We start from the raw sequence: 15,045 nt of genomic DNA, 5'->3' as shown, positions 1-15,045 counted from the left end.
TTCTCCTCTCCCCCTTCATCCTCCTCTCCCCCTTCCCCCTCCTCTCCCCCTTACTCCTCCTCTACCTTTCCCCATTACTCCTCATCTGTCCCTCCTCTCCCCTCTTTCTCCTCCTCTCCCCCTTACTCCTCATCTCTTCCTCCTCTCCCCCTCTTACTCTTCCTCTCCCCATCCTCTCCTCCCCTCCCCATTACTCCTCCTTTCCCCCTCCTCTCCTCTCCCCCTTACTCCTCATCTGTCCCTCCTCTCCCCTCTTTCTCCTCCTCTCCCCCTTACTCCTCATCTCTTCCTCCTCTCCCCCTCTTACTCTTCCTCTCCCCATCCTCTCCTCCCCTCCCCATTACTCCTCCTTTCCCCCTCCTCTCCTCTCCCCCTTACTCCTCATCTGTCCCTCCTCTCCCCTCTTACTGCTCTTTTCCCCGTTACTCCTCCTCTTCCTCTTCTCCCCCCTCTCCCCCCTCTTCCTCCTCTTCTTGTCTCCTCCTCTCTCACTTCCCCATCCTCTCTTCCTCTATTCCTCCTTCCCCGCTTTCCCCCAATGGGCTACTCATTTCAAGAAAATGTTTGTCCCCCCTTACCCCTCATAATGTAGAAATATTAGCTTAGCATTAGCATTAGCTTAGCAGACACAGACACACTGCAAACTTTGTTCACTCTAAAGGAGTTGGTAACTGTATTTCTTATTCAGTCTCTTCTTGATTTTTGATGATCTGAATAAAATCAGCTCTCAGATTATGTGGCTTTTCTTGCTTGATTTATATAAAAGAAATAAATATAAACATTAGCCAATCTTTCGGCTCTTTGAAATGAGCGAATTCATAGTAAAGAGCCGTGAATCCCGTCAATGCCCTCCCGGTGGTGGGCGGGATTTAGCTGCTCCAGACTCCTCCCCCTCTCAGAGCGGACCGTTGTTGAGGCTGTGGCCGGGGCTGGGAGCGCTCGTCTCCGGCTGTGCGTCCCGCCGTGCCCCGCTGTGCCGTCCTCTCCTCACATGCCCGTGTCCTCGCGCCCTCCCTCGCGCCTCGCCATGGCTCCCGCGCTCCTGCTCCTCCCGCTGCTGCTGTCGGTGTCCGCCGTAGACTCGCGGAACGGGCCGAAAGTCACCGAGAAGGTACGGGGAGCCTCTGCCGCATTTATTACCATCATATTAGCATTGCGCGCGCGCGTGTGTCTAGAGCCGTGCGCGCGCTCACACACACACATAGGCCTCGCACGCGCGCGGAAAATGGATCCATATGTCTGTAAATTCCCATGCTTTGAGTGAAACGTGAACGTGGCGCGTCTCGATTGCGGCTCGCGCGCGCGCCCCCAGATGTTGTGACACGCACGCGCGCAGTCCACGTGTGCGCTGGGACGGAGCTAACGCGCGCTCAGGCCCAGTGCGCGGCGATAACAGCTGACCCAGTGGATTTCAAAGCACCCGGACTAACGGGCCGCTGGATTCACCATTTAAAGCCACACCATTGCTTTGTCACAAGAGCAGCGAAAGCCCTTTTTCTGCAGTGGGTTTTCAAAACAAGCTCATGCAGTTCAGGTTCATAGGGAAACATTTAACGCATCGATTTGAAACTAAAGGATTATTGTCATAAATATGAGGGGGAATGTATTCAGGTCAAATTAAAGGTACACTGCGTAACATTTTGGACAATACTATTGCGGCAAAACAAAACATGCTCCTAATGATGCAGAAAATGCTGTTGTTACTGCAGTGTGTAATAAAAGAATATTCTACTGCCTTTCGTCACATCTCCATGGAGACGAGCTGGAGACGTACCCACTCCCAGTAAAGTTTACAGTCATGTCTTAGGAGAATTGAGCCTCATAAATGTTTGTTTGTACATTTATGGGGTATTTTTCAATGATGAAAATATCTGTCATAAAATAAATGCTTGTATTTCAATTTTATTTATTGGGTAAAATTCTACGCGGTGTGGCTTTAAAATTGCTGATATTTTTGACAAAATCTTAGTATTAGATGGAGCCAAGTTTAAAAGCAGATTTTTGTTTTGTGACACATTAGATACAAATATTTGCTCAAAGATGGCTATTTTGTATTTTGTTTAGCTTTGGGAAAAGTGATGTGTAAAAAAAAATCTGTAAAATATTGGGTTCAAAGGTCAATAAATCTGTACCAGCAATTGAGTCTGGTGACCATGGCATCATCTGCATTTCCGCAGACGTACATACGCAAGCAGGAAACCAAGGGGCGGGCGTCTGCTGTGGATGTGGTGCTATTAGGTTTTGTGTTAATATTCGCACAGGATTATGAATTACGAAACTCTACTGTCGATGTGTTTTTCTCCCACAAAGGAAATGACCATATTTGGATTGCAGCGTCATCTCGGTCACAGCCTTTCGTGCCACACGTGGATACCAAGCTTGTCAGTATTTGTGAATGAATAAGCGTGGGAAAGACCGGACGGCACAGCCATGTTGCAGGGAATTTTCCAAAGATTGAGAATGTTTAAAAAAAAAAAAAACTTTTATTTTTATTTCATTTTTTTATTTCATTTTTTTTTAAATTTTATTAGTTTTTTTTAAAGTTTTTTTTCAAAATGTTCAAATTTATTTTATTTTATTTTTTTACTATTTGGATTTATTTTTTTATTTTTTTTCAAACTTTTCCACAGCCATGTTGCAGGGAATTTTCCATAAATTAAAGTATTTTTTTTTCAATATTTTTTTTATTTAATTTTTTTTTTACATTTTTTTGAAATTTTGTTTGATTTTTTTTTTTTTTCAAAATGTTCCAATTTATTTTATTTATTGTTTTACTTTTTTTTAACTTTTTGGATTTTATTTATTTTTTTCAAACTTTTCCAAACTCTCACCCATAGAAATGACCATATTTGCATTACAGCGTCATTGCGGTGACGTCCTGGAAATCTCCAGCAAGCGAGTCGAGAAAACCTAATCAAATAAGCTTCGTAAAGGGAGTCCGTTTTTTATTCTGACGTTAAGGAGAAAACGAGCTAAAAAATCCCGACTTTGACCACTTTAACCCTGCTCTCAACTAGTTTCTGCTGCTTCCTTTTCCTTCCCGACCGTTTCAGCGCTCAAATCGCCTCCGCCAGCAGCCGTCTGACCGTTGTGTCTGTCCGTGTCGCAGGTGTTCTTCGACGTGACGGTGGGAGGCCACGAGGTCGGGCGGATTGTGATCGGACTGTTCGGGGAAGTGGTGCCCCTCACGGTAGCCAACTTTGTGGCCCTGGCAACGGGAGAGGTACAAACAAAAGAACCACTTTCAGAACCACTGGAAAATGTCCGATCTCACTCACGAACACATCATTTCACTGGTGCAGGACGACTGGGAGCTGCTGAATTTGAGTGGAAACAATAAGAGCCCGTTTATCGGTTGTTTCTCTCTGTCAATGGGCATTTTCAGGGAAACAGCTTGAAGTCGACCGTTCTAAGTTTTTCTAAGGCTGATGCCGATATGCACAGCGGATATTTTTGACTGATGTTTCCTGTGTATGAAGCCTCTAAACTGTAAACAGTGACAGCAAGAGGTGTTTCATTAGGGGCGTGGGGGTAGAGATGCACCGATCCAGGTTTTCTGCACCCGATACTGGGGGTTTGAGTGTTTTTCGATATTCACCAATACCAAGACCCTTTCTTTAAAGTGTCTTCCTCTGAGTGAAAGAGTGAATGATCCTGTTTTCTCCAGTGTCAGATCAATGCAGTCGAGATGTTTCCATTTATCAATTAGTAGAAAAATGTCAACACATGAAACAAGGATCAGTAAACTTGTCTACAATAAATATCCTTAGCTACATGACAAGCTTATGTTACATTAATATAAAAAACTCACATAAAGTGGTCTTATCATTACAAACATGCCAGATGATTTATTTCAGTGGCCGATTTTTTTGTTTAGGTGATCCAATCATATTTTCTGTCCCGGCCTTGATTAGCTGCCGCTAGCTTTAGCATACTGTCGCTAGTTGCGGCATTTTGCGCGGCAATTAAAATTACAATTGCGAAGGTTAAAACTAACTCAGCGATTGAATTCTCCAGGTTCTCTGCTGAAACTTGTGTTTAACAAACGTGTAGCTAACCAATTTTCATTGCGATGTTTCTCTGTTTCCCTGAGGCCTTGTGGGAGGTCCCCCCTCTTCAGTGTCCTACGAGCCCCACTTTGGGAACCGCTGATCAAGATAACGTCATCGTCAGCTGCAGACGATAACAATATTGATAACAATATCAAAGGGATTATTATAAACCAACACACATTAAAGGGGCTAGATGCAAATTAGCCATTTTATACTCACTACTGCCACCTCAGGTCATACGTGTAACTGCACCTTCTATATTAAAGGAATAGGCCACCGTTTTTACATACTGAGATATGTTCTTACCTTAGCTTTGACGAGTTCTTTAGGACCTGTCTGATCTTCACCCGTGCCTTCAGTCACGTAAACACAGCACAGACGGCGTTAGCATTTAGCCTCTCCCTCTCTCCTCTATAGCTCCAAAACTGTTCAAGATAGAAGCTACCAAGCTCTTCCACGTTTTCCGTAATAATACCAGGAGTAGTTCGAAATCCGTGCAGTAATCTTCACTTTACTGAACGGTGGCCTATTCCTTTAAGGTTGTGCATGACGGCAATTCGGACCCGAATTAACACCTTTCTGAGTGACAGTGCAGGATTTTAGAGGCAGTTGTGGTGAACAGGTCTGAGCTCATTCTACACATTAGGACATTGTTGGAACATGTAGGGGGAGGAAAATACACAATTTTGGCATTTTAACCTCTGTATAGTCCCTTTAATGTGACAAGTTCTCTCATCATGCCCAGAAGCATAGGCGCTGATTTATGTTCTTCCCAGTGGGTGCCCAGTCAAAAAAAGAAAGCGGGGTCAGGATCAATCTCACAGTTGCAGTCATGAGCCCGGCGCTCTACCTATAGAGCTAAACGAGCAGAGCAGTGGTTTGTTGCCATACGCAGTTTCATGTTATGAACCGCCCCGCACTTGTGTGTTCGCAGAAAGCGGAGTAGTGGCTTTACAGGTTCAGCAATATTTATTGAATCATTTTGTAATTAGGGTGGATTCGCATGGGTGCCCAAAGATTTCAGTGGGTGCTCCAGCCCCGCAGCACCCACGGGATCGGCACCCATGCCCATAAGAGGGAAATAGGTCAAACGCTTCGGAAAATATGTGATCCTCTTGTGCTCAGCTGAGTTCTGGTGAAAATCAGTGTGAAGTACCGCTTTGATGTTTGATCTGTGATGATTTTCCTTTTGTTTGTTGATGGACAGAAAGGTTACGGATACAAAGGCACCAAGTTCCACCGAGTGATCAAAGACTTCATGATCCAGGGAGGAGACTTCACCAGTGGAGACGGCACAGGAGGTACAGCCTCATAACTATCCGTCTATTTTCTCTTTTTTACTCAAATGTGTCCTTTGTGTTTTGGGTTCAAAGCTCAGTGAATCAGGCAGGACTTAGATTTGTAAAACAAAAGTGAAAAAACCCTCCAACATGTCAGTGTTTGTGAATAAATGAGCGTGGGAAAGACCAGGGAGCGCCACAGCCATGAGCGACACTTGTACAGTTCTGTGTTAGACGTATCTTTCTCTGCCTCTGCAGGCCATAGTATCTACGGGACCACATTCGCCGATGAGAACTTCCGACTGAAGCATTTGGGAGCAGGATGGGTGCGTTCACAATCACTGACACTCAACACAATCAGCTCACAAGAACATTTAGGTTTTTTATCATCGTCATCCAGAGCTAAACCGGCCTGAAAAGGCTCTAAAACAAACTGGAATGTGTCTTAACTTGGGTTTGTTTTCGATAAAAGTTGGAGAGTTATTGTTTCGTTCAGCTGCTCCTGACAGATGAAGGATGGGTCAAATGCACATAATTCAGACAGTTGAGTGAGCTGGTGTTGTCGCCCCCTGCAGGTGAGCATGGCCAATGCAGGCACGGACACCAACGGCTCGCAGTTCTTCGTCCTGGCCACCAAAGCGCCATGGCTCGACGGGAAACACGTCGTCTTCGGGAAAGTCCTGGACGGGATGGTGAGAGACCGTTTATACTTTTACAGCAGGGTTAGGCAACGTCAGGCCCGCGGATCAAACACGGGCCCTCGAGTATAAGTTCTCCCCAAAGATGAGTCTGAGAAATGTGATTACGCACAATAGTGAACTAAACATTCATGGACAATAGTGTTCAGTCCCTCTATGGTTGCAACTATTAACACACAGTTATGCAAATATAGGCTTCGTTGAGACATTCTAGAGCGTCCTGTGAGAATGTGAGTCGGAGCAGGGGCCGATACGACTCAACAGGAAAGACAACGTTTTGGAAAGAAATGTCCAAATGTTTTCCCTGATCATTATATGATCATTTTATTTGGAAGTTACTGGATTCACAAATCTGACACATTCATCTTGGACGCCTCTATGAGAGAGTCACGTGACCTTCATTCATATGTGCTGAGAGAGAAGACTCTGGACTATCTCTATCTCACGATAATCGTCCGTAAGATCGTCAGAAGGGGAGAATCTGAGCTAAAATCGGCCTAATTATCCTGCCGTGTGAACCAGGCTTTAGCTGCACCAGCTCCATTTTAAATGATGGATACAGACGGCATCTTTGGAATTGCCCGTATGGTCATGTTTGAAGCAGCCAGAGGGAAAACAACTGTCTCCCATTTCTCCACCGTTACTTTAACATATGCAGAATTATGTTCGTAAAGCTAACATTAGCTACGAGTGCCATTTATCGCTTCTATGTACTAAACAATCTGCTCTGAAATAACATCCGTTTGGACCCGATTTAGACTTGGCTTTATTGGGGTGTGATAATTATGTTTATAGTCTGTCAGTTAACGGCTGAAAAGAGTGAAAATGGTGTTTTCCAGTAGAGGTTTAGGCTGTTGAGCATGTTGTAACGTCATGTGAACGTGACTTATTGGTATTGTCCGTGCTGATATCATCTCTCCGTCTCAGACGGTGGTGCACACCATCGAGCTGCAGGACACCAACGACCGGAACCTCCCGTTCACCGAGTGTGTGATCGTCAACAGTGGCCGCATCGCCGTCACCGAGCCCTTCACTGTGGAGGTGGAGGGGTGGGTATAATGTATGCAGGAATGAAATATTTAGAGTGCGGGGAGGGAGTGTGGGGGTTTAATATGAGGAGGAGCAGGTTTGACAGCGGCGCTGGAGCCTTTCAGATTGATATCACTGTGATCATCATATCAGTCAGGCCTTTGCAGGATCAGTCCTGCTTTAGCTCCAGAGCCTGATATAACAAGAGGTGATTTATTCATTTGTACCATATCAGTAAAATGCAATAACATTAGTCGGAGCTAAGGCTGAAGTGACTCAAGATCCTTGTTCATGGCAAAGAAAATGAGCTCAACAAGTTTAAATTTTAAATATTTGGCCCTAGTTTGATTCATTTTGACTTGGCAAGTTAAAAAAAGCCAGTAGATTGAGAAGGTTTCCCAAAAATATGATTTGAAGTCAATTGAGATCTATCTCTGTCCTCGTTTGTGTAGCCATTATCACACACAAACCTTTTCACCGGGTTTGGTTTGGTGGACGCCTGTGTTGGAATTACATCAAAGATTGAATGGTAACACTGTGAACAAGAAAACTGAAGAGTTTGTTTGATCTGACACTTATAAAACACCATGTTTTTTACTGTTACAAAGTACTATGAAACTTAAAACATAAAGGATATTTACTCCTTGATATGTTCAGCACAACATAAAAAGTGAACAGGCTCAGCTTTAGCCGCGAGCTCACGCTAGTTAGCATCTAGGCTAACAACTTAGAAAAAACATTTTCAGTCCCTTAAGGATTTTACTGTTAAAGCAAACTCCTGCAACTTTTCCAAAAGCTCACAACCAAAGTGGCTTCTGATCATTTACATTGTTTGTTTCTTGTTTATTTATGCAGAGAAAGTGCTGTCGAGCATCTCTGTAGTTCAGTCATTCAGACTGAAGCAAAGGCTGCTGCATCTAATAACAATAATAATGGCTTACACTTGCTCTTCACAAGCCTGTATTACCAAGTGTCTCAATATATATATATAATTGTAGCCACAGCTGCCCTCTGACCTCCACACAGGCAGACACACTCTCATTCTTACTGGCCTATTGTACATGTTATTAGTGGCAGGGGAAACCGGAGGAAACCTACGCAGGCACAGGGAGAACATGCCTCCACAGAAAACGTTCTGTCCGGCTTGTACATTTGTTTCCCAGGATGGGAAAGGCCAGCCTCCGACATTAGCAGCCAATGATAAGTGGAGCTCCAGACAATGCTAGTTTAAACTCATTTAATCTAACTGTATACCTGACCTGAGTTTACAAAAGGTGTCTGTCAGGCGATAGTACCAACCTGACCAATCACGGAGTCGATATGCAAATGTGGCCTTTCCCATCCTGGGAAAAAGATGTTGCATCTGGCCGGGTATCGAACCTGGAACATCTGTTCCCACTTGCCAAATTCTTTTTCATAGGATAATTGGTGGACATTCATCATCCAGTCAGAGATGTATTAAGATTAGGCACCTAGCTACTTTCTTAAGGTTAAGGCAGGGTCAGGGTTAAGCCGAGGGACGCTGTGAAGCATCGATGCTTCACAGCGTCAGGTGCCGGTTTGCTCCGCCAACACGGCTCTCTTTCATAGACAACTGTTTAAAACAAAGCCAGTCTTTTCTTATTTCTCGATGCCGCTTTGGTTAGACCTAAAGTAAAATACAAAGACATGTTACTTTTCAATGAAGCTTTTGGAAAAAATGGCTTGTAAATCAAGCCTTTCAGCAAAAATTACAAAATTTGCCCGTGGAATCCTGGAGGGACTGTATTTTGGAGACATTACATCTGGTATTGTTTAACGGTATCCAGCAGTGTAGAGTCAAAAGTAGCAGAGTTAAATACATGATCAAGGAAACATGATCAACATATATATTTTGAGCTTGCACTATTTTTATTTATGAGTAAACGATGTAGCATTATCAGAAGTAGCATAAACTCTGTGCCAAAACCTTTTTCCTATTTGCCAAATAATCCCAAACCATATGCAAATCTCCTCTTTGTGTGTTTTCCTTTGATCAAAATGTGACGTTTCAGAATAATATGCATCATATCGACTAATGCCAAAAGTCCTGACCTCCCACTGTTTATGGATCATGAACAACAAAGGGACTATTCCTATTTGAACTAAACCTTATGGACATATCTCATGTGTTTTCTATCGTTTGAAACTCTCGAGTGCCATCTGCAGTGAATAAATAAATATCTTATTAAACTGTGTGTGTCTGGTATTTTTTTTTTCTATCTCAAAGTGATCAAAAAACACAACAATGCAGCTAAGACAACAGCTGCTTTTTTCCCCTCACGATTGTATATTTATTACAGCGAGACATGGCTAACTCTCCATAGGAATAAACAAGGACAGGACAGTCGTTAGCCTACAGGAAGTAAGCATTAAAACAACACTCTGTGCGCTGTGAATATCCCATAGAAATAAAAAGGAGAAGCGGCGTTCGACCCTAACGTATGCAGACAGTTAAACAGATCTGTGCGTGTCTTTTGTCTGTGCTCAACGGGGAAAAGTGGGCGACTGGTTGGGCACCACTGCTATAGCCGTTAGCATTAGCCTGCTCAAGGTATTTTTCCTGTAGCCGTTAGCATTAGCCTGCTCAATGCATTTTTCCTATAGCCGTTAGCATTAGCCTGCTCAAGGTATTTTTCCTGTAGCCGTTAGCATTAGCCTGCTCAATATATTTTTCCTATAGCCGTTAGCATTAGCCTGCTCAATGCATTTTTCCTATAGCCGTTAGCATTAGCCTGCTCAATGTATTTTTCCTATGGCCGCTAGCATTATCCTCAAACATTGCAGATTATGAATGATCCAGATGTTTTCAGTTGTTGTCAACCATCGATCACATAAAGGTCAACCCCTGCTAGCTCGGTCTAGTGTCCTCTCCCTCCTCTACACCTTCCTCCTCTGCACCTCCCTTCTCAGTCTTGTCTCCTCTACCTCTCCCTCCTCCCTCATGTCTCCCCTGCCTCTCCCTCATGTCTCCCCTGCCTCTCCCTCCTCCCTCATGTCTCCCCTGCCTCCCCCTCCTCCCTCATGTCTCCCCTGCCTCCCCCCTCCTCCCTCATGTCTCCCCTGCCTCCCCCTCCTCCCTCATGTCTCCCCTGCCTCCCCCTCCTCCCTCATGTCTCCCCTGCCTCCCCCTCCTCCCTCATGTCTCCCCTGCCTCTCCCTCCTCCCTCATGTCTCCCCTGCCTCTCCCTCCTCCCTCATGTCTCCTCTGCCTCCCCCTCCTCCCTCATGTCTCCCCTGCCTCTCCCTCCTCCCTCATGTCTCCCCTGCCTCCCCTTCCTCCCTCATGTCTCCCCTGCCTCTCCCTCCTCCCTCATGTCTCCTCTGCCTCTCCCTCATGTCTCCCCTGCCTCTCCCTCATGTCTCCTCTGCCTCTCCCTCCTCCCTCATGTCTCCCCTGCCTCTCCCTCATGTCTCCCCTGCCTCTCCCTCATGTCTCCCCTGCCTCCCCCTCCTCCCTCATGTCTCCCCTGCCTCTCCCTCATGTCTCCCCTGCCTCTCCCTCATGTCTCCCCTGCCTCCCCCTCCTCCCTCATGTCTCCCCTGCCTCTCCCTCCTCCCTCATGTCTCCCCTGCCTCTCCCTCATGTCTCCTCTGCCTCTCCCTCCTCCCTCATGTCTCCCCTGCCTCTCCCTCTTGTCTCCCCTGCCTCTCCCTCATGTCTCCCCTGCCTCTCCCTCATGTCTCCCCTGCCTCTCCCTCTTGTCTCCCTGCCTCTCCCTCATGTCTCCCCTGCCTCTCCCTCATGTCTCCCCTGCCTCTCCCTCCTCCCTCATGTCTCCCCTGCCTCTCCCTCTTGTCTCCCCTGCCTCTCCCTCATGTCTCCCCTGCCTCTCCCTCCTCCCTCATGTCTCCCCTGCCTCTCCCTCCTCCCTCATGTCTCCCCTGCCTCTCCCTCCTCCCTCATGTCTCCCCTGCCTCTCCCTCCTCCCTCATGTCTCCCCTGCCTCTCCCTCATGTCTCCTCTGCCTCTCCCTCCTCCCTCATGTCTCCCCTGCCTCTCCCTCATGTCTCCCCTGCCTCTCCCTCATGTCTCCCCTGCCTCTCCCTCATGTCTCCCCTGCCTCTCCCTCCTCCCTCATGTCTCCCCTGCCTCTCCCTCCTCCCTCATGTCTCCCCTGCCTCTCCCTCCTCCCTCATGTCTCCCCTGCCTCTCCCTCCTCCCTCATGTCTCCCCTGCCTCTCCCTCCTCCCTCATGTCTCCCCTGCCTCTCCCTCATGTCTCCTCTGCCTCTCCCTCCTCCCTCATGTCTCCCCTGCCTCTCCCTCATGTCTCCCCCTGCCTCTCCCTCATGTCTCCCCTGCCTCTCCCTCCTCCCTCATGTCTCCCCTGCCTCTCCCTCCTCCCTCATGTCTCCCCTGCCTCTCCCTCCTCCCTCATGTCTTCCCTGCCTCTCCCTCCTCCCTCATGTCTCCCCTGCCTCTCCCTCCTCCCTCATGTCTCCCCTGCCTCTCCCTCCTCCCTCATGCCTCCCCCTCCTCCCTCGTGTCTCCCCCTTGCCGCCGTGCGCTCCTGGCGTTGCTGCTGTAAACACGTGTCGGGGTCTCAGAGGGAGATGTTCGCGCTCCTCTCAGACGTGACCTTTACGTCTGAAACAGCTCCTCGTTCTGAGCCGTTAACTCTCCCCCGGGGGCCCACAAATATACAAACAAACGGAGAGGAGGAGATCTTCAAACGGCCACACCTGCTGAACAGAGCCAACCTGAGCTCCCACACAGAGGAGCTCAGAGGAGTCAAGAGGAAAGTGCTGAAGCTGAGCTAAATCTCCTGATTGATAGGTCAGTCTGGTACTGGAAAAAAAAGTTTCATTCTACCGGTATCAAAAGCAGGAACTGAAAAAAAGCTTTGATGCTGTCGGTCCAGGGACGGCATTAAACCTCTTAACTCCCGCCTTAACCATTTTCTCCAGTTCGGCTTTACCCAAATCTAACATACAGACGGCATTGCGTCATAAAAGGGGGCGTGGCTTCGCCGGGGGGAAAATAGAATCTTTTGGGAAACACAGTTTTTCACACTTTTTTAGCCATTTTCTGGTGGAATATAAACTTATTTATCAAATACAAATAAAGTCAAGTCTAAATCAGGTCGATATGGAAGTTTATTTACAGCAGATTGTTCAGTAGAAGCAAAAAAAACGGCAGCTAGCGTTTGCAATAGCACATAACATGTAGCATCATGTTAGCATTCCCCGGTATTTATGGACTGTTGAACCACTTTGTTCCTCTCCATGTCTTTGTATCTTTATTTAGTATAAAACTATATTCATAATTCAGCATTTGTTAAAGTAGTTTTGGAATAATTAGAGAAAGTTTAGATTTTTCTCCGAATTGTTTTCTCCCTTAACTGTTTTCAAAAAAGACCATATATGGGCGAATCCAGAGATGCCGTCTGTATCTAGGCCAGTTAACGCCTCATGTGAAAGACCCACAAAACTAATTTAAGCTTCTTCCTCGTTAGGACTGTCATTATGAAGGTTAATTTGTGTTTTTATTATCAAGGTGTTTTTTATACACTGAATTTATGTATCTGAATTTTTTGCATCCGCATTTCACCACCATATTGAAAACAATCTTTTTTTTTTTTTTCGCTGCTGAAAAAAAACAACAGCGTATTTTTTTTATTTTTTGCGGAAAAAAATACACTGAATTTTTTTCAATATGGTGGTGAAATGCGGATGCAAAAAATTCAGATACATAAATTCAGTGTATAAAAAAACACCTTGATAATAAAAACACAAATTAACCTTCATATGTCACATTTTCGTCCTTTTTGGCTGTGTATTTTGGTCACTTTTTTGTGGCTTGATCACTGAAAACTGAAAACTAAATGCAGCCAAAACATCATCAAACATTTAAATAGTGACAAAAACAACAAAGCAAAGAAGATGAGATAACTTTTGCAAGTCTTTCAAATGAGCCGTTACTCTGGCCTGGTGTATATGCGGTGGTAAACTCTCCAGTCGAGAAGCTTTTAGATTTGCATGAAACTGGATAAAAATTGCTCGGTTAAGGTGGTGGTTAAAGGGACTATATGGAGTTTAAAAATGTGAAAAATTAAATATTTTCCTCCCCCTACATGTTCCAGCCATGTCCTAACGTGTAGAATGAGCCCAGATCTGTTCACCACAACTGCCTCTAAAATCCTGCACTGTCACTCAGGTGTTACTTCAGGTCTGAAGTGCCGTCATGCACGAGCTTAATACAGGACCTGCAGTTACCAGAGGGGGCAGTAGTGAGTATAAAATGACCAACTTGCATCCAGTCCCTTTAAGGGGTTAAAGGAAGTGACTTTGTTGTTCCAGCTCAAATGAATGATTCCCCATATTCACACATTTCTTGACATTGGAGATGAACCCATTTTGTAAATTGGCAGATCTTCCTCACATTATTGTTCAATTTCCTGGTTCTAGACGACAAATATTTTAGTATCTGTGTCGAAAACCAAGTATCGTTAAAGTACTGGCATCGGAAAAAATGGAATGTACAGTGGTCCCTCGCTATAACGCGGTTCACCTTTTGCGGCCTCGCTATTTTTGCAGATTTATTTTTAGTTTCATTTTGCTTGCTTTTTTACAGTGTGTGTGTAACAGTAGGCACTTACTCCGCCCGTCAGCTGGGGGCGCCATATAAAAAGGTGAAGCCTACCTGTGTTTGACCTCCGGCCCCCTATGTTTCGTCTGTTTGCCTGGTGTGGAGGTGGTGTAGCCTCGGGCTCTCGTGAGCAGCTGTGGGTCTGGGGTGGGGCTTCAGGCGCAGTGCGAGATGGTGGTGCTGTAGGCGGGAGGTGTGGTTCCCCACGGGCCAGTACGCGAGGCATGACCTGCCCGTGTGTATGATGACTCCAAAAGAGAACGAATCAATCCACCTGGAACCTGCAAAACGAAACCTCCTTTGTTTACGCTGAACACTGGGCTGCTGAGGTGTTCGTGAGAACCTGTGGAAACGATGGAGAGACCTGGGAATCAGTCACTGTTAAAGAGGGGGTATTATGCTTTTTTTTCAATCCCATAGCACCAGTCTATATCACACTACAATGATGACCAAACCTTCTGCTGGTCTGTAATTGCAGTAAATTAGAATAACTGCCTTGTATAAAATTGCTCTCTCAAAATGGCTGTAGTGAATGTCTTGAAATAGGCCTCTGTCTCTTTAAGAACCTCTGAGCCTTTCCGACACGCCCCCTCCACACTCTGTCTGTGGCATCAGTGGGGAGGGGGTTCTGCTGAGGAGCAGTGGTTGGTTACTCGGCTGGTGACGAAAGCTCGGAGGCGTCTCCAGGAGGTGGGGGCGTTCCTAGGAGGACTCAGGCAAACCTATCCCTAAAATGGCCGCCATCAGAGTTTTTACAGATTACTCAAAAATACGTGAATGTGCCAAGGCAACACTTCAGGCATGTTTTTAATGAGGGAATGACATAATAACATGATGGAAAGCTTGAAAAAGTCAATTTTGCATAATACCCCCCCTTTAAAAGACATATGCCAGACGCATGTTTTAAGATAAAGACTGAACAGTGTGTGGCGGGAGGCCCTCACATCCACCGGCAGCCTATTACGCGCCACCTTGAACCTTGAAGAGGAGGTATCCTCACCTGCCGGCCCCCTTGGTCGCCTCTGACGTCACCCGCCGTTTGGGAGCTGAGCACGGAGCATGAGGAGTGGAGCCTTGTCCTACGAGCCTCGTCTCTTGATCCAAATAACCTTAAAACGTGTTACAACTAAAATCCTCCTCGGACACTGGGATCCCGAGTGCGTGCTTACCAACTCTGCGTTGCCGCGGCGCATCGCACGCACACAAGGCTCCGCTCCACCTTTTACACCTGCGGCCCGTGCTACATGCTCAGCATAGTCAAAAGCTTCCGTAAGCCACCTCGTTTCCAAATCAACATTGGTTTTATGTCAACTTTCCGCTGTCTTCAGTACGTGGCGTCAAGCGGCTTTTATGCACGAGTTGAAGCAGGGTAATTCC

At 46.1% G+C, this 15,045-nt stretch overlaps 1 protein-coding gene across 1 annotated transcript; it reads left to right on the top strand.

Moving 5' to 3' along the window:
- The first annotated feature begins 829 nt into the window (after window positions 1–829).
- Window positions 830–7,640, top strand: ppic (peptidylprolyl isomerase C). The gene is made up of 6 exons (XM_079568827.1): window positions 830–1,111; window positions 3,110–3,223; window positions 5,260–5,353; window positions 5,591–5,658; window positions 5,908–6,024; window positions 6,958–7,640. Exons 1-6 carry the CDS (start codon window positions 845–847, stop codon window positions 7,087–7,089), a joined length of 792 nt encoding a protein of 263 aa, XP_079424953.1. The 5' UTR covers window positions 830–844; the 3' UTR covers window positions 7,090–7,640.
- Window positions 7,641–15,045: the final 7,405 nt, after the last annotated feature.

The sequence above is a fragment of the Gobius niger genome (assembly GCF_951799975.1).
Source record: "Gobius niger genome assembly, chromosome: 1".
NCBI lineage: Eukaryota > Metazoa > Chordata > Actinopteri > Gobiiformes > Gobiidae > Gobius > Gobius niger.
The sequence above is the reverse complement of the archived record's forward strand: the minus strand, read 5'-3'. Positions and strand labels throughout refer to the sequence as shown.